At 62.4% G+C, this 19,061-nt stretch overlaps 1 protein-coding gene across 1 annotated transcript; it reads left to right on the top strand.

Annotated features, from left to right (window-relative positions):
* The first annotated feature begins 446 nt into the window (after window positions 1-446).
* CACTIN (cactin, spliceosome C complex subunit) lies at window positions 447-15,585 on the top strand. Its single transcript, XM_035284223.3, has 10 exons — window positions 447-652; window positions 3,732-4,215; window positions 6,241-6,336; window positions 6,431-6,576; window positions 7,566-7,728; window positions 7,807-7,921; window positions 11,787-11,979; window positions 12,787-12,909; window positions 12,995-13,308; window positions 13,898-15,585. The coding sequence occupies exons 1-10, from the start codon at window positions 486-488 to the stop codon at window positions 14,386-14,388; spliced, it is 2,292 nt and encodes a 763-aa protein (XP_035140114.3). The 5' UTR covers window positions 447-485; the 3' UTR covers window positions 14,389-15,585.
* The last annotated feature ends 3,476 nt before the right edge of the window (window positions 15,586-19,061 follow it).

Raw genomic sequence — 19,061 nt, 5'->3', positions numbered from 1 at the left:
CCTTTTGGAGCTGCCTGGACTTTAAGACATTCTAGTTCCTCGCCTTTCGGAGACCTTGCTTCCCAGACACGCCTCTCCTGGGACACGCCCATGAAGCGCCACTTCCGTCCTAGACCGTCCTCTTATAGGTCCCGCCTCCGCAGGCTCCGCCCCTCACAAATTTTCTAATTTGCTCTTGCCCCGCCCACGGTCCCTCCGTTCCCCTGAGGTGCGAGGACCTGCCTGAGGCTGCCTCCAGCACTGCCTGAAGGGAGACTGCCCCACCCTGGAGGCGACAATCCCACCGGAGTCCATCACGTGACCACATTTGCAGACGGAGGGGAGAATCTGGGGGGTCGGAGTCCTCGCGCCCTGGAACGGCGGGACGAGTTGCTCTCTCCAGGCTCAGGCATGGATGGGGCAGCCTGGAACGCGCCGCGAGCAAGGAAGGCCCCCGACGGAGGCCCAGGCTATTGGTGTCGGCGCCGTGGCCACCGGCCCAGCCGATGGGTCGGGATACGCGCTCGCGCTCCCGGTCCGCGGGTCGCCGTGGCCGGAGGCAGCGGAGCCAGAGCGGGAGCCGAAGTCGGAGCAGGAGCCATGGGCGCCGAAACCGGCGGCGCCGGGAGGACGAGGGACGGCACAGACGGAGGCGGCGGAGCCAGGAGCGCAGGTAGGGTCGCTGCGGGAGCAGCGCTGGGGATCCGGCCCCTACTTCACCGAGGAGTTGGAGATCCCGGGGAGCTGAGAGGCCCCCGACGTACTCGGGGAGGGCTTCCTGGAGAAGGGAACAGCTGACCACGAGTCGGAATTAACTAGGCAGCGGAAGGAAAGCGAGAGGCGTTTCATACAGGGGACCGGGTGAGCGAGGCGGCGGGGAGGTAACGAGAGACCAGATCATACCGACTCCTGTGTGCTCAGCACGTTAGATGTTGGTCATTAGTCGGAGGGAAGTGGGGAGGCCTGAGAGGAATCTGGGCAGGGGAGTGACGCGGACTGACTTCGTGGCAAGCTTTCTGGCTTTGAGGTGGAGAAGGGGTGGAGAGGGGTAGGCAGGAGCGGCAGCAGAGGAGGGCGGCACAGTTGTCCGGACGGTCGATGATGAGAGGGAGGCTATAGGCACCCACAGCAGGGAAAGTGCGCAGATTTCGGAGGGATTCTGGAAGTAGAGGGGACAACTGTGCTATGGAGGTGGGCTGTGGGAGGGACGAAGACTCGGAGTCAGGTGGCAGGAGTCACAGCTGACTCCTCGTACCTGAATCTCGGCTTCCCCTCGGCCCACGGTCCTTTTCTTCTGGAGATGGAGCACTTGGGACTTGCTTTGAGCCGGCTCCAGTACAGAGAAACCAGCATGGTGACAGGGACTGATTCCCAGACCAGAGCCCCAGTCCCGGCCCAGCCCCTTCGTGGCTGTGACACTCACACCAGTCTTACCCCACACTGGGCCAAGTTCACTCATCTGTTCGTTCGTTCTTTCTTTTCTTTTTGTTTTTTATTTTTTTTACAAGATGGGGTTTCACCATGATGGCCAGGCTGGTCTTGAACTCCTGACCTCAGGTGATCCACCCACCTCGGCCTCCGAAAGTGCTGGGATTACAGGCATGAGCCACCGCGCCCGGCTCTTTTTCATTTTTTAAGGCAAGGGTTGCTCTGTTGTCAGGCTAGGGTGCAGTGGCACATACTCAGCTCACTGCAGCCTCTGCCTCCTGAGATCAAGCAATTCTTCAGCCTCAGTGTCCCAAGTAGCTGGGATTACAGGCGCGTGTCGCCACATCCAGCTAATTTTTGTATTTTTGGTGGAGATGGGTTTCTTCATGTTGGCCAGGCAGGTCTTGAACTCCTGGCCTCAAGTGAGCCGCCTGCCTTGGCCTCCCAAAGCGCTGGGATTACAGGCCTGAGCCACCGCGCTCGGTCGTAAGTCTTGCTAATGTCATCTTTGTGTTTTTTTCATCTGCCATTTTCTGGTATTGGAATTATTTGCAATAATTTGCCACAATAGATATGTAATTAGAATTAATGTTTATGAAAAGTCAGTCAAATTTGTGGCTGATATTTAAGGGCTCTGAAATAGTTGGTTTTCATTGTTTGGGTTTTTTTTTTTGAGACAGATTCTCACTCGCCCAGGCTGGAGTGCAGTGGCGTGATTTCAGCTCACTGCAACCTCTGCCTCCCAGGTTCAAGCAATTCTCTGCCTCAGCGTCCCTCATAGCTGGGATTACAGGCATCCACCACCATGCCTGGCTAAGTTTTTTGTTTTTTTAATAGAGACGGGGTTTCACCATTTGGGGCAGGCTGGTCTTGAACTCCTGAAGTGATCCATCCACGTTGTCCTCCCTGAGTGCTGGGATTACAGGCGTGAGCCACCGCGGCCAGCATGGTTTAGGTTTTTTGACATAAGCCTAGTGGCTAGAGCGTTTAACAAAACATTTGGCAGCTCTCTGTGTATAAACAGCTGGGTGCAGTGGCTCACGTCTGTAATCCCAAGACTTGGGGGCGCTAAGACAGGAGGATTGCCTGAGTCCCTGAGTTGAAGACCACCCTGGGCAACATAGCAAGACCCCCTCTGTACAAAAATATGTGAAAAGTTAGCTGGGCGTGGTGGTGTGCAACTGTAGTCCCAGTTACTCAGGAAGCTGCGGTGAGTGGATGACTTGAGCCCAGGAGCTCTGGTCGTGCCACTGCATTCCAGCCTGGGTGACAGAGAGAGACCCTGTCTGTAATAAATAAAAATGTAGACTTTGTCTCTAATAAACTCTATCTCTAATAAATAAAAATAAACGGCTGGGCACCGTGGCTCACGCCTGTAATCCCAGCACTTTGGGAGGCCGAGGCGGGCAGATCACGAGGTCAAGAGTTCAAGACCAGCCTGGCCAAGATGGCGAAACCCCGTCTGTACTGAAAACACACACAGAAAAATTAGCCGGGCGTGGTGGCACGCGCCTGTAGTCCCAGCTACTCAGGAGGCTGAGGCAGAAGAATCGCCTGAACCCAGGAGGCGGAGGTTGCAGTGAGCCAAGATGGCACCATTGCACTCCAGCCTGGGCGACAGAGTGAGACTCTGTCTCATAATAATAATAATAATAATGGCAGCCCCTGAGCCACCCCCAGGGTTTTGCATATTCCACTCCCTTCACTCTGTTAACTCCTGTCCATCCTGTGGGACCAGTTCAAATACTGCTTCCACCTGAGAAGCTCTCTGTTGACCACCTAGATGCCGTCGGGTCCCCCGCTCATACTCTGATAACTCCTGCACCACCGGCCCCCTCCCTGCCCCTGCCTCCTCCCTCTCCTGTGCACCGTCTCAGCCGCACAGCCCCCTCGTTGTTCTTAGCGTGTGCCAGGTCAAGGCCGGCCTCCAGGCTGTTGCGCTTGCTCCTGCTCTGCCTGGAGCACTCTCCCTGCAGGTCCTCCCGTCGCTGCCTCCCCACTCCTTGCGGGCCTTGGCTCAGTGTCAGCTCCTGAGAGAGCCCCTTTCTGCCCTCAGCCCTACAGCCCCAGGCCCTGTGCTCACCGTCGTTCCTCTGGGGCCTCTGCCTCTGCCGGGTCGCACAGTGTGTTTACTTGCTGATGTCTTACTTGTTGGGGCCCACCAGAGGGTGAGCCCAGGAAGGCAGAAGACATCACTATTTGGGTCACTGGTGCGTCTCCAGAACCTAGAACAGGGCCTGGCCCCCCGAGGGCACCCCGTGAGCTTCTGTGGAGCAGATGACAGCAGCGGGCACTGAGCGGGCATGTGTGGGTCCTCTCCGCAGGTCAGATTCAGAAGAGCGGTGGCAGCGCTCAGGGATGCGAAGCCGGAGCCCCCCGAGGTCCCGACGGCGCTCAAGGGATGGGTCCTCTCAGTCGGACTCGGGAGAGGAGCCATCACGGGACCAGTGGTCTCGGCGGCGGCGGCGGCGGCGGCGGAGAACGCGCTCCTGGTCCCCGGGCTCCTCGGCCTCCAGCTCCGCATCTCCTGGGCGATCCCAGAGCCCCCGGGCGGCCGCGGCCGCCCTGAGCCAGCAGCAGAGCCTGCAGGAGCGCCTGCGGCTGCGCGAGGAGCGGAAGCAGCAGGAGGAGCTGATGAAGGCCTTCGAGACGCCCGAGGAGAAGCGCGCGCGGCGGCTGGCGAAGAAGGAGGCCAAGGAGCGCAAGAAGCGGGAGAAGATGGGCTGGGGCGAGGAGTACATGGGCTACACCAACACCGACAACCCCTTCGGCGACAACAACCTGCTGGGCACCTTCATCTGGAGCAAGGTGGGCCCCGCCGGGCGCCCGCGTCTCCGCTGTTCCCGGAGACCCTCCCAGCCTGCGCGCGGTCGTGAGTTAGTTTTACGCACGCACGGATAAGCCAGCTTCTGCCGCCGTCAGCTTTTTTTTTTTCTTTGACGCAGTGCCCCGATCTGTCCCCCAGGCTGGAGTGCAGTGGCCTGATCGTAGCCCGCTGCAGCCTTGACCTCCTGGCCTCAAGTGATCCTCCCACCTCAGTCTTTTGACTTGCTGGGACCACAGCGCTGCCACCACACCCAACTAATTTTGTATTTATCTGTAGAGATGGGGTCTCACTGTGCTGGCCAGGCTGGTCTCGAATTCAAGTGATTTTCCCAGCTTGCACTTCCAAACTTCTGGGATTACGGGCATGTGCCACTGGGCCCGGCCCACCATCACTTTCTTGCCATTAGCTGTCTCTTGCAGTGTATGGCTTCGGTCATTCTTTCCCCAAGCACCAGCCAACCTGAAACGTGTCTAGAGAGCAAGCTGTTGGCGTCACGTACCCAGGACGGGGTTGCACGGTGCCCGGCGCGCTGTCGTCTGAGCTGGTTGGTTTGTTCTTTGCCAGCCGCTTAGTCATCAGCTGCGTGTGGCGTAAAACGATAATTTACCGTCTCTTCTTTCTGGAGGGCAGGAGTCCGAAATCAAGGTGTGGGCAGGGTCACAGTCTCATCAGGGGCCCAGGGGAGGCCGCTCCTGTGTCTCCCAGCTCCGAGTCGTGGCCGGCCATTCCTTGGCCCTCCCTGGCTTGTGGCCGCAGCGCCCGGCCTCCTGTTTTTCACAGCTGGCTCTTCCCCCGTGTTTGTCTCCACGTGGCGTTCTCCTGAGTGTGCCTGTGTCTAAGTGTCCCTCTTCTCATGAGGACACCAGGCATTGGATGATGGCCCGCCACCTCCAGGATGACCTCATCTTACCTATGTTTACAAGACCTCATTTCTTTTTTCTGAGATGGAGTCTCTCTCTGTCTCCCAGGCTGGAGTGCAGTGGCGTGATGTGGCCTCACTGCCACCTCTGCCTCCTGGGTTCAAGCGATTCTCCTGCCTCAGCCTCCTGAGTAGCTGGGACCACAGGCACGCGCCACCACACCCAGCTAATTTTTGTATTTTTAGTAGAGACAGGGTTTCACCATGGTAGCCAGGATGGTCTCCAACTCCTGGCCTCACAATCCTCCCGCCTCGGCCTCCCAAAGTGCTGGGATTACAGGCATGAGCCACCGCACCCAGCCAAGACCTCATTTCAAATAGGGTCATAGCTCTAGCTGCAGGGATTCGGATGGGGATGTGCCTGTGGGGGACACAGTTCATCCAAAGTGGTGCCCCCTGGTGGAGGGGGTGAAGCAGGCAGCGTGTGGGCTGGGCGGACTCCACCTGCTCCAGTTGCGCATTTGGGAACCATGGGGTCCCCAGGTGGCTTCTGCTCAGTGTTGGGAACACATTGAGGTCCTTCCACCTCAGGACCCTCACACCGCCCTGGCCCTGCCTGGACATGCTGCGCCCCTTCCCGGCTGTCCTCCTCCGCCACACCTCAGCTGACGGCTCCTCTTCAGAGAGCCCTTCCTGGCCCCGGGCCCTCCGGACCCCCCAGGGCTTCTTTTAAGGGACCCACTGCTGCCTGGCCCTTCATTGCCACCGTGTGCTGGGCACTGCCGTGGGCCCTGCGTGGGCAGCCGTGGAAGTGGAATGTGTGGTCACCATTCATGTGTGTGGCAGCGGCCCCAGGCTGGGCTAGAGAGACCACAGAGTGGCCCGGGCATCGGGGGTGGTCCCCAGCCAGGCAGCCTGTGTCCCTGGAGGCAGGTTCTTCCGGGCAGGAGGGTTCTTGGAAGCCCCTCATGGGACAGGGTGCTGGGAGCTTGGGGAAGGCGGTGGGGAAGTGGGTGCTCCACATCAGGCTCTCAGACAGCTGCCAGGAGAAGCCAGCTTTGAGGGTGTCCAGGCTGGGGTGGAGCTATCAGCGGCAGCGGTGGGGCTGGTGCTCCGTGCTCAAGGCAGGTGTGCCTGGTGCTTCCAGGCGCTGGAGAAGAAGGGGATTGGCCACCTGGAGGAGAAGGAGCTGAAGGAGCGGAACAAGAGGATCCAGGAGGACAACCGGCTGGAGCTGCAGAAGGTGGGTGCCCCTCCCCGGGCCAATCCGTGTGCCAGGACAGTTGGGCGGGGCCGGGCTCCCGTCACAGGCCGCCCTCAACCTCCTGTGCCCGCAGGTGAAGCAGCTTCGGCTGGAGCGGGAGCGGGAGAAGGCCATGCGTGAGCAGGAGCTGGAGATGCTGCAGCGGGAGAAGGAGGCGGAGCACTTCAAGACGTGGGAGGAGCAGGAGGACAACTTCCACCTCCAGCAGGCCAAGCTGCGGTGAGCGGCGGCCCTCCCCACCCTCCCTCTGACCCAGACATGGCAAGCTCGCACCTGCCCCGGGCGGGGGCACTGGCTGTCAGTCTGTCTGGAAGCCATGACTCTCCCATCCTTCAGGGTCCTTCAAGGTACCTCCTGGGGAGGCCCACCCTGATCCCTTCCTGGGTAGCCAGGCTGTTGCCTCCTGCCCTCGCCCACTGGGCTGGGTGCACAGGAGTCGGACCCAGGTGGACACACCCCACGCCATTGTGCGTGCTGGATGCCGGGTCTGCACCAACTGTGTCCCTCTCACACTTAGCCCACGAGGGCGGCGCCCTCATCCACCCGGGTTACAGACAGGAAAGCTGAGGCTCCAGGTTGCTTTGGGCCCCCTGGTGGGTATCCGAGCCCAGGCCCAAGTGTGCCTGCTCCCCAGCCCAGCCCTGGCCCCTGCCTTGCCCGGCGGCCTGCACCATTCCCAGCAAGGGGCTGACACTGGGTGACATCAGGCTCCTCCCAGCTCGGGCCTGCCTGGTGATGGGCTCCCTTGGGTTGGCCCAGGGCCCGCTTGTCATGTACCCCCCTGCAGGTGAACAGCAGAAGCCCTGGCTCCCCGCCCCAGTGGCCTGCCTGGGGGAGGCGGTGGATGCAAGGCAGTGACTGCTTTGGCTCCCCACCTGCCTCTGCTTCAGCGCCTCCACTCTTCCCCATCAGAGCTCATGGAGAAGCCACCCTCCCAGGCACCATCCCAGAGGCCTCTGGGAAGCCCCTCCCACCCAGCCCACCCTCCAGGTCCATGCTGTGTGCACTTTGTCTGCCCTACTGACCTGTGTCCTCTGGCTGACCCAGCTCACTCTACCTTATGCCTCCTCCTCTGGGAAGCCTTCCCTGACCACCACCCAGCGGTCAGGCTCCTTTCCAGCTCCCACTGGTGCAGTCAATCCAAGGGCAGGGTCTTCAGCAGGGAGGGTACAGACTGGGCTCTGATGCCGCCTCCCCTGCCCCCACAGCTCCAAGATTCGCATCCGTGACGGGCGGGCCAAGCCCATCGACCTGCTGGCCAAGTACATCAGCGCCGAGGACGACGACCTGGCCGTGGAGATGCACGAGCCGTACACGTTCCTCAACGGCCTCACCGTGGCCGACATGGAGGACCTGCTGGAGGACATCCAGGTACTGCCGCCTGTGCTCCGCCGGCCCTCGGGCTGCCCGTCTGCACGCGGCCCTGACCCCGCCCCCGTCCCCCACCAGGTCTACATGGAGCTGGAGCAGGGCAAGAATGCTGACTTTTGGCGTGACATGACCACCATCACCGAGGATGAGATCTCCAAGCTCCGCAAGCTGGAGGCCTCGGGCAAGGGGCCAGGTAACCGCGGCCGGGCGCCTGGGCTCAGGGGAGCTGCCAGGGGCTGCAAGGTTCACCCGGAAGCCCCGGACTTGCTGTGGGGCCCAGTGCTCTCTGCAGACCTCAGTTTCCCCAGCTGGGCTCTCTGGGCCAAGCCACCAGGGGGCAGCAGCGGGCAGCAGGCCCTGGGAAGGTTGGAGGGGTGGCGCCCTGTCTGGGGTGCAGGGCCAGCAGCGGCTAGACCTGGAGCTGACTCGGCGGGTTTCCGTGCTCTCAGCGGCTCTGCCTGGTCAAAGGCCGTGCAACCCTCGTTCCCCTCCCATCAGTCAGTTCGTGCCCCTCCAGCCTGATGGGCTTCTAAAATCACGCTTCCCTCCCCTGCGTGCAGTTGCACACGGGGTCCCCGAGGATGCTGTACAGCGTCTCCCCCAGCACTGCGGACCTTCGGGCTAGGCGGGGCCCTAGGGCGGGGCCAACCTGGGCACTGCAGCGTGCTGAGCAATGTCCCTGGCATCCACCCACTCCTAGTCCTGACAAGCATAAATGTCCCCAGGCATCGCTTAGGGTCCCCTTGGGGCAGAATTGCCTTAGATGAGACCCCCCCTGGAAAGAATTCCTGGGGGCAGAATTGCCCTAGGTGACACCCCCCTGGTCTAAAAGCCAACCACAGCAGCTCTGGCCCCTGTCCCCCAAGACCCACTCCCCTCGGTGGCTGTAACAGCCCCTGTGTCTCGTGGGCCTCGTCCCTGCCGGTAGACCCGGCCCTTCCCCTCCCCACTGTCTCTCAGGCCCTGGCTGCCGGCAGCCCATGGTGGCCAAGGATTGTGGGGAGGCTGGGTCCGTGTCATCTGCAGCCCTCAGCTGGTCTGTGGCAGAGCCTTCCCATAGGAAAGAGCCCGTGGCTTTCCTCTTTGTCAGTGGAGCTGTCTTCCCAGAGGCCGCGCAGTCATCCTGCCCCTCACGTGGCCCCTCCGCTGGCTGAATCCTCCCGTAACCTCAGAGAGAGGCAGGGGAATTCTGCGACATTAGAGGGGTCTTTGTGTGTTCCTGCTGGTGGCAGCAGGACCCGGGGAAGACTTCTGGGGGCTGGCCGTTTTCCTGCTGAAGCCCCAGAGCCCACCCACCGGCAGCTGGAAGCCTGGGACACTTCTCCAGCAGGCCCCATTGCCCTGGGCCCTGGGCCTCTCCCGCCACTCCCAAGCCCAGTCACGTGCAGCCTTCTCCCTCCGAGACGACCCTCTGCCCGCCTTCCGCTCACGTGTTACCGCTGGGGACCCCCGGTGGCTTCCGTGGCCTCTGAGGGAGTGTCTTCTGATTCTTTCAGCCTGATTTCCAGGAGCAGCGAACCGTGGGGTGGGTCTCCCCAGAGACCCACAGAGCCCTGCCTTGGTCCCCTCCGTTAAACCGGACTTTTTCTTGTCATTTTTCGCAGACAGGGTCTCACTGTTGTCCAGGCTAGAGTTCAGTGGCACAACCATGGCTCACTGTAGCCTCGATTTCCGGGGCTCAGGTGATCCTCCGGCCTCAGCCTCCCGAGTAGCTGGGATTACAGGCTCTCACCACCATGCCCAGCTAACTGGTTTGCAATTTTTATTTTTGAGGTGGAGTCTTGCTCTGTCGCCAGCCTGGAGTGCAGTGGTGTGATCTCGGCTCACTGCAACCTCCGCCTCCCGAATTCAAGCAATTCTCCTGCCTCAACCTCCCGAGGAGCTGGGACTACAGAGGGCGCACCACCATGCCCAGCTAATTTTTGTATTTTTATTAGACATGGGGTTTCACCATGTTGGCCAGGCTGGTCTCAATCTCTTGACCTCAGCTGATCTGCCCGCCTCAGCCTCCCAAAGTGCTGGAATTACAGGCGTGAGTCCCCATGCCCGGCCAATTTTTTTTTTTTTTTTGAGATGGAGTTTCGCTCTTGTTACCCAGGCTGGAGCACAATGGCGCCATCTCGGCTCACCGCAACCTCCGCCTCCTGGGTTCAGGCAATTCTCCTGCCTCAGCCTCCTGAGTAGCTGGGATGACAGGGGTGTACCACCGTGCCCGGCCTTTTTTTTTTTTTACTTTTTGTGGCGATGGGTCTCGCTGTGTTGCCCAGGCTAGTCTGGAACTCCTGGCCTTGAGCAGTTCTGCCTCCCTTCTGAAAGGGCTGGGATTAAAGGGGTGAGCCACTGCAGGCTTTTTCTTTTTTGACAAAGTTATGTAAGTTTTTATTTCTGTGGGTTATTGGGGAGCAGGTGGTGGTTGGTCGCGCGAATGAGCTCTTCAGTCGTGATCTGTGAGACTGGTGCACCCATCAACTAGCTTTCTCTTGGAAATTCTAACCCTACCATAGCATGTGCAGGAAAAAGTGGGTCTCATCCCAGCTCGGCCTCCTTAGCCTCCCACCCTGTATAGGGCCTGGCCTCCCCCAGGCAGCCTGGAGCTCTTGGCCTGCAGCCCCTGCCTCTAGCAGCTGCTGGGACCCCTACTCAACCCCACGGCCCCCTTGTGGATACTGGGGAGGCGTCCAGACCCAGCTTCTTACACAAGCTGCCTCGGCGCTTGGCTTGCAGGCCCTGCCCCGGGCTCTTCCGCTTGGGTTTCAGTGTTCGTGGCAGCCCTGCCTGTCTGAGCAGAGCCGCACTCTGCTTGGCTGGGGCTGCCACGGATTCCTGGGCCACTTAGGGCCCCGCAAACGGGCTGCAGCTCTGGGCCGAGTCCAGGTTCCCAGGCGATTGGCTGGAGGGGACTCGGGTCCCTCTAGACGCTCCAGTTCCCTGTGGTCTGGGTGTGGGCCTCTTGAGCCTCTGCCCACCACCGGGGGCTGGAAAAGGCAGGTTTCCAGCAGGGCACACATGCTGGTCATCCCCGCCTGGCATGTGCCCAGCAGCTCTGCACGGAGCTCTCCATGGGCCCAGCATGGCTCAGGGAACAGCAGCAGTTGAGCCCCAGTGCCCGCCTCGGGAAGCTGCCGTCGCTGGATGGTCAGGGAGGACTTCCTGATGGAGGAGAGGTTCTCCTGAGCATGGAGGATGAGAGGAGTTCAGGAGGTGGATGGGACAGAAGGACGGGTGGCTGGGAGGAGGCACAGCGTGTGCAAAGGCCCAGAGGTGGTAGGGGCCAGGTATGAGTGGCAAGGGGCAGGCTCATGGGACGAGACCAGACCCAGCAGGGTGGACGGCAGTGGCCCCCTTAGGCCGCCAGCATGCCATGGCATCTGCCCCGAGTGGGGTCAGGCTGGGGCTCCTGCCTCCCAGCATCTCACTCCTGCCCTCAGCAGCCTCCCCATCTAGTGAGGAGGGACTTGAGCCTTGGGCCCCAGGGCCAGTGATAGATTGCACACGGACTCCATGTGGGATGGGTGGGCAGCGAGGCATTTGTCCTGGGGCAGCCCCAGGGCCAGAGGGTGGCCTTTGCCTGGGCAGAGCCCCTCATTGGGCTTCACAGAGGAGAACCAAGGCCCAGTGATGGGGCAGGCCGCTCACCCATGGTCACACAGCCTGGGCTGGCAAAGCAGGTCTGAATTCCAGGGAGCTTGCTCGGTAGGAGCACATCCTCCACCCCCTCCAAGGCCTACCCAAGGTCAGGGCAGAGTTGGGCGAGGTTGGTGGGCCTGGCACATGACCAAAGTCCTCAGACTTACCCAGGAGGGGCTGAGAATGCCAGCCCCAGCCTCCCCCTGCCTGGGGGCCTGAGCCTCCAGGGCAAGGCCTTGGCATCTGCATTTAACACGGCTCCCAGCCATTCCCGGCTCTGGCCACGGTGGGGGTGACCTGAGACCAGGGAGGAGGTGGGACCCCGGGGAGGGGAGGGGAGAGGACTCCCCTGTGGCAGGGGCGGAGGCACTGATGGGGCGGAGGAGAGCCTGGGAAATGTGGAACTGCCCCCCCATGCCCGTCCCCTGCAGGCGAGCGCCGAGAGGGGGTCAACGCGTCCGTCAGCTCTGACGTGCAGTCGGTGTTCAAGGGGAAGACCTACAACCAGCTGCAGGTCATCTTCCAGGGCATCGAGGGCAAGATCCGCGCGGGCGGCCCCAACCTAGACATGGGCTACTGGGAGAGCCTCCTGCAGCAGCTGCGTGCCCACATGGCTCGGGCCCGGTGAGCGCTGGCCGCGGGCACTTGGGGCGGTGCTGTCCAGGTGGGGTGGCACTCGCCCCTGCCTGGGACCTTGGGGGGGTCGTTGTCGGAGAGGTGTGGTGGCTCTTGCCCTCTCCTGTGACCTTATAGGGGTGGGCAAAAGAGGTGCTGACTGGGGGGGGGGCCCATTCCTGACGGGGGGGGGGGATGCAGGCCCTAGGGGGAAGGCCCCAGGAGGCTCCAGTTCCCCCCACCCGGAGCTGTGAGCCAGGTAGTCAGCGGGGCCTCTCCGGACTCCCCAGCAGCTTCCGCCCTTTAATGTGGACCTGGCCGGCTCCAGCAGCCCCAGCATCACAGGAAGCCCGGAGGTAGCCTGTCCATGCCTTCCGCCCAGGCCGGCGCCCCCCCAGCGCTGCTGCCTCCTCTGGCTGTGTACAGATTCCTGGAGTGTTTGGCACCGCTGTGTAAATACGGTGTCTCCTCTGCTAATTTGTAAATGTCTCTAAATTTATCATGCTCCTTGGCTGGTGTCCTGCTGGGCCCCTTCTGGCCAGCCCCAGCCACAAGGCACTGAGACTCCAACCTGAGATAGAGACCCGCCCCTCCCTGCCGCAGAACAGTTCTCTGGGGTCCCTGGGTCCCCTCGTCCTCGCTGCCATAAGGCCTGACCCTGAACTGGCAAGGCCTGGGCAAAGGTCCCAGCCGGAGCCTTGGCTGCTCGCCACCTTCCCAGGGTCCTTGCAGTAAGAGGGGATGTGAGAATGTCGGTGGGGGTGGGGCTCGGAGCCCCTTCGCCTCCACGTGGGTAACCCCGGCCCTGTGTCCCAGGCTGCGCGAGCGCCACCAGGACGTGCTGCGGCAGAAGCTGTACAAGCTGAAGCAGGAGCAGGGCGTGGAGAGCGAGCCGCTGTTCCCCATCCTCAAGCAGGAGCCCCAGTCCCCTGGCCGCAGGTAGGCCCAGCGCGCACCCTGGGCAGGATGGAGGAGCCGCGGACAGTCTCCGCGCCTTCGCCCTGCAACGCTGTCTCCTCCCCAGCCTGGAGCCTGAGGACGCGGCCCCTACCCCGCCCGGGCCTTCCTCGGAGGGCGGCCCCGCAGAAGCCGAGGTGGACGGCTCAGCCCCTACAGAGGGTGACGGCGACGGTGATGGTGACGGTGACGGCGAGGGCGAGGGCGAGGCAGTGCTCATGGAGGAGGACCTGATCCAGCAGAGCCTGGATGACTATGACGCCGGCAGGTACAGTCCGCGGCTGCTCACGGCGCACGAGCTGCCACTGGACGCGCACGTGCTGGAGCCGGATGAGGACCTGCAGCGCCTACAGCTCTCGCGCCAGCAGCTCCAGGTCACGGGTAAGGGCGGGGCCGGAGGGGTAGGGGGCGGGGCCGGTGGAGCGAGCTGGGGGCGGGGCTGTGGCTCAGGGGCGGGGCCAGTGGAGGCCAGTGGGGCGTGGCTTGTCTCTGGGTGTACGTCGAGTCCCCTGTGCGCACTGGGGCATTCGCTCCTTCATTCTGGGCTTGCTGGCCCGCTGGCCTTGGGGACATGGGTGGTCGGAGCTTTCACAGGCCACTGTCAGCCCTCTGGAGAGCGTGGTCCCAGGACAGAGGAGGAAACAGGCCTCAGAAAATCCCTAGGCCGGGGTCCTCTAGGGGTTCTTGCGCGGGGCTGGGTCCCGCAGCCAGGCCCTAACCACCAGGCTCTCGCGCTCCGCGCTTGGTCCCTACCCAGGAGGACGATAGATGTGACGACCAAGGTCCGGGGCCCAGGGCAGGTGGTGCGGGTCTCAGGGTCCCCCAGACCCTGTCCCCGCCGTGTGTCTTCATTGGCCCCAGCCTCAGTTTCCCTTCTCGGGAGGCACCAACAGCTGCCCTTGCGGGAGGCTGAAGGAAGACTAGGACCCGGGGGGGAGGCCTGGGCCCGCGTTAACACGGTCCCCTGCAGGAGACGCCAGCGAGAGCGCCGAGGACATCTTCTTCCGGCGGGCCAAGGAGGGCATGGGCCAGGACGAGGCGCAGTTCAGCGTGGAGATGCCGCTCACGGGCAAGGCCTACCTGTGGGCAGACAAGTACCGGCCGCGGAAGCCGCGCTTCTTCAACCGCGTGCACACGGGCTTCGAGTGGAACAAGTACAACCAGACGCACTACGACTTCGACAACCCGCCGCCCAAGATCGTGCAGGGCTACAAGTTCAACATCTTCTACCCCGACCTCATCGACAAGCGCTCCACGCCCGAGTACTTCCTGGAGGCCTGCTCCGACAACAAGGACTTCGCCATCCTGCGCTTCCACGCGGGGCCGCCCTACGAGGACATCGCCTTCAAGATCGTCAACCGCGAGTGGGAGTACTCGCACCGCCACGGCTTCCGCTGCCAGTTCGCCAACGGCATCTTCCAGCTCTGGTTCCACTTCAAGCGCTACCGCTACCGGCGCTGACGGCCCGGGAACGGCGGGGCACCCTCGGCCGCGATCAGGGGGCTCCGTGAAGCTGGCGGTCACTGCGCTGAGGGGCCACGGGGTCACATCCCACCTCAGGGTGCATCTTCCCCTCACCAGGCCTCAGTTCCCCCCTATACAAAAGGGGGGTCACCATCAAGCCCGCCTCGGAGAGCTGAGGGGACGCTGGGACAGGCTGGCCCAGGGTCCCGATGCGTCAGAGGGGGCACTGCCCGTCTTCAGAGCCGGCTGACCTCGCCGTCCAGGCGGACACACTACCCCCTCAGCCAGGCTGGGTGTGGGGCCCACAGGGTCTGCCCCAGCCGAGACCACACGGGGTGCTGTGGGGATGGGCCACAGGGTCCTGGGCGTGGCGGTGCCTGGCTTGTGAGAGGCAGGAAACTCAAGGCCAGCCCCAACACATCGCAGGGTGCCCATCAGGCCTGAGGCAGAGCCCGAGGCACGGGGCAGCTGCAGCCCTGCCCACAGGCCGCCCTCACCCTCATCAGCAGCACTGAGGCTGGGACCCTGCTGGCGCCTGATCTGTCGCTGCAGAAGAGACCGTCGGTGGACACGTGCTTTCTGTAGAGACTGGCCCCCGACTCACCCCTGTGCCGGCTGTGGGGCCTGTTTCCCTGCAGCAGAGGAGGAGGAGGAGTTGGGGTCCCCAACTCCTTCAAGGTTATGGGAACCAAGGCTCGCTGAGCCGTCCTTGCCCGCCTCTGAGCACAGGGCCTGGGGGACGGGCTCCCCAAAGCCCGGCCGGTTAGAGGTTGGTGAGGGGCTTCCCCTGGGGATGCCCCCAGCTGGCCTGGTCACAGGGCCTTGGGGCATGAGACCAGTGACCCAGAGTTCCTGCCCGTGTCAGGACAGTGGTTCCTTGCTCCCCTTTCTAAGGCAAGGAGGGCTGAGGCCACATGGGTGCCACAGCCCTGCCTAGAGTGGCCCAGCAGGCAGGTTGGTTCCTTCAGCGTCTGCAACTGAAGCGAAGTGGAATGTGCCTCCCAGACCCCCAGAGGGCCACACCCAATCTCCCCAGTCGCCAGCCCCAGACCACCCGCAGCCCCTGCCCCATCTGGAAAGAGTTTCATTTGTTTTCTTAGACTTTTGTAGGTGGGGAAAAAATCTTTTATTCTCACGGAATTGGCCTGGTGGCAAGATTGCATGTTTTTAAATAAACATTTTATTTTAGAATAATCTCAGGTTTGCAGAAGTGCGGAGAGGGCAGCGTCCCTGGTGCCCACACCCACTGCCCTAGTTGCTGGTGGTGTTTGTGACTGGACCCATTTGTCACAAGGAAAGAGCCTGGGAAACAACACGGCACCCAACTGGGGACCGCCAGTCCCTCTGGGAGCTGTGTCAGGGCCTGAGTCTCCATCTTTGACCCCACCCCCCTGCCTTGTCTCCCACAGCAGGGGCAAACGTGCATTATTCCCCAGATGACAGGAGGGAGGGTACGAGGGTGGACTCAGCTGCGGGCCTGGGCCCAGGCTCTCGGGGCAGCACCTGGCCACACCTGGGGACAATCATGGTGGTCCCACCTGGGGCTGCTGCTGGCATGGAGTGGATGGAGGCCAGGGATGCCACCCAGTGTGCAGCCGTGTCCAGGATGAGTCTCCCCACATGTCCTCACCGCAGCAGGCAGAGGTGGGAGGCAGGTCCTGAACTTCCCCCGGGACACTGGTCACCTCCCAGCCCTGACCTGAAACAAGATCCCGGGAGTCTGGCACAGGGGCTTGGGGCTGGCCAGCTAGGCGCATCTGATCAAGGTGCCCCCTCTCCACATTGCAAATCCGGGCCCACCCTGCCCGGCCTGCTCCAGAATGCCCAATCGCAGTGCCGCACCCAGCGCCGCCATCCGGGGCCCAGCCTTTACCAGACATCACGAGTAGACAGCAGATGGCCAGAGCCGTCTTAGAAGCCACTGGGAAGCCTCTCGCATGGGTCCCTGGCCACTTCCACCGCCGATCGGTACAGGACAAGCCGCCGTGGGCAGCGCTGAGCCCGGGGGGCCCTGGGAGGCACTTTGTATGTTTGAGACGAGGTTTCACTCGCCCAGGGTGGAGTGCAGTGGCGTGACTGCCGCGGCTTTCCACGTCCTCAACGCCAGAAGGCGCCTCTGAGCCTAGAGCGGTGTTGGGGACAGAACAGCCTTCCTCCACCTCCCACTGCCCCCTCTTCGGGAGCCCCAGCCCCACATCCTCCTCCCCACGCCCACATCTGCCCTCCTTGCAGTTAGTATAGCAAGGACCTCATACTCTTTTGCCTCCAAAGCTTTATACATGCAATTCCTGTCACTGCCACATAGCCCAGACCTGGGGAGCTCCTATTCATCCCACAAAACGGGCCAGGTCGTGCTGTGTGGCTGCCGCAGCCCCCCACACCCCCGCACCCCACACCAGCTCTGTGTGACAGCATTTACTTCCATTTGGCTGCTCGGGACACAGGCTCACAGAAGCCCACGTTTTCCAGCCCAGAAAGCGGTTTCTCTACCTTGGAGAATCCCACTTCCAGACCACCACGCCGTCCCAGCCTCAGTTTCCCCACCTGCCCCTGCAGAGGTTCCCCCCACCCCCAGCATCCTGGTTCCCCCTCCCCTCGTGCCTTTTGGACCCCAAGGGAGATGGCCGTCCACCAACTGGCAAGGCACATGTTTTAACAGGGGCCCCAGTCTGGAGGGAGCAGAGCTGGGGCCCTGGGACCCCCAAAGGGTCATAGGCACTAGGCCTGAAAAGATGGGCTGCTGGCAGAGGAGGGGCACACAGGGCTCAGGAGCTAAGGAGCCAGGTCCTGGGGAGCAGGGCACCAGGGAGGCACGGAGGGCACGTGAGCTGGGGAGGGCCTCCGAGCTGGGTGTCAGGGTCACCCGGCAGGGAGACGGGAGGCCAGAGGTATGCTCTGCACACACCGCCCCCCAGCTACCCCGGGACTCCCCATCCCGGCCCCAGGTCCACCCGGTGTCGTGGAAGCTTCCCCCGCCCCCGCCCCAGCTTCCTGACTTGGGCTGTGTCCAGAGCTAAGAATAGACACTCCCTGCCCGGCCCCTGCCCTGCCGGAAACCACAACCATGGGGGGCACATCCTGAGCCTGGCCTCCATTCCCACTATCTGCCCCCAAGTCCTCCCACCAGAGCCTCCTGTGCTCCCACTGAACCTGAGGTGCTGGCGGAGGCGGGCCAAGACCGGGAGACCTCCGGCCACCAGCCTCAGACGGCAGGGAAGCCCAGCACCACAGTGAGGCATCATTCCCCCTTTGGGCCTCAGTTTCCCCGTCTCTAAAATGAGCATCTTTACCCGGATTTGCAGAGACGTGGTGAGACTTAAGCTCAGTGTCCTCTGAACCCCGACCAGGCTGTTTCCCCGAGGAGACATTGCCCTTGTTATCTCCGGACCTGGGACCGAGGAAGTGGGGACAGAACAGCCTTCCTCCACCTCCCACTGCCCCCTCTTCGGGAGCCCCAGCCCCACATCCTCCTCCCCACGCCCACATCTGCCCTCCTGGCAGTTAGTATAGCAAGGACCTCATACTTTTTAGCCTGCAAAGCTTTATACATGCAATTCCTGTCACTGCCACATATCCCAGACCTGGGAAGCTCCTATTCATCCCACAAAACCCCACTTCGTATGCCCTCTCCTCACTAGATGCCTTTCTAGCTCACCTCCGGGCTCTCCTAGGCCCTGTCACTTCCTTTGGTCCAGCCCTGACCCCAGGGGGCTGGAACAGGCTGTATCCAGTTCTTCCTCCAGCCTAGGGCATCCCAAAGGGCTGTCCTGGTTTCAGTCTCACTTGGAGCTGGGACACAGAGAGGGGCTGAGGAGAGTTAGACTTGGAGATCAGGTTGGCTTCACGGAGGAGTGGCCTTGGAGCCAGGGTTTTGCCAGATGTATAGGAGTTGAATGACCTCCCGGCCAGGGAAGAGAGTAGTGGTGTGAACCGGCTGGTGAGTCAATGGGACAGACCCTAGGGAGGGAGGCTGGGTGTGGCCAAAGGCCAGGAGGAGGAAGGATGGTGGGTGGGGTCGCCGGGGAAGGGGCTTCCGGACTCTGCTCACGGCAGGGCCGGGCGGGGCTGGGAATCCATCCCCTTCACTCACAGCCTGGCCCAGGGGATGGGGTGGGGTGGAGTCAGGGCCAGGCCAGGCTGTCCGGTCCCATTCCAGGCCCTAACTCAGGTTCCTGTCTTGAGGCCCAAGATCCTCCCTCCACAAAGACGGTCCCAGGCCCTGCATCCGGCGCTTCTCAGCCATTCCTATGGGGCTCCATCCCTCCTTCCCAGCCCGGGCAGGGGGACAGGCAGGAAAGAGTGCCCATCCCCCACTGCAGCCTCCGGCTCCAGATCCCTCCTCCTCTGGCTCCAAAGCCACCTCCGAGGCTCCTCCTCCAGAGACCCTCCCACGAAATGCCATCACCGCAGCCCCCCTGGCTTACCTGCTCTGAGACCCCCTTTCTCATTTGGCCTGTGGAGTCTGGTGCACCCCCATCCCTCTGTCCTCCCACCGCACCCCTGGAAGGGGCCTCAAATATGCCCTGCACGTATTAACCACCTACAGCGTGCCGGCCTCCAGCGCACCCCGTGAACTGGCTTGCAGTCGTGGGGTCTGGACGCCCCGGGGAGCCCATCCGTCTGGACCTGCCCCGCCCCCTCCAGGCCTTGGGTGCTGCCCAGATGTTGAA

This window comes from Callithrix jacchus, chromosome 22, assembly GCF_049354715.1.
Source record: "Callithrix jacchus isolate 240 chromosome 22, calJac240_pri, whole genome shotgun sequence".
Lineage (NCBI taxonomy): Eukaryota > Metazoa > Chordata > Mammalia > Primates > Cebidae > Callithrix > Callithrix jacchus.
Note: the sequence above shows the minus strand (reverse complement) of the source record. Positions and strands in the feature narration are given on the sequence as shown.

Excerpts from the sequence above, each read along its gene's own strand:
- CACTIN (XM_035284223.3), top strand. The coding sequence starts at position 486 with ATGGGTCGGGATACGCGCTCGCGCTCCCGGTCCGCGGGTCGCCGTGGC. Across the intron at positions 6,337-6,430 it reads ACCGGCTGGAGCTGCAGAAG|GTGAAGCAGCTTCGGCTGGA; the intron begins GTGGGTGCCCCT and ends CTGTGCCCGCAG. Across the intron at positions 6,577-7,565 it reads CTCCAGCAGGCCAAGCTGCG|CTCCAAGATTCGCATCCGTG; the intron begins GTGAGCGGCGGC and ends CTGCCCCCACAG.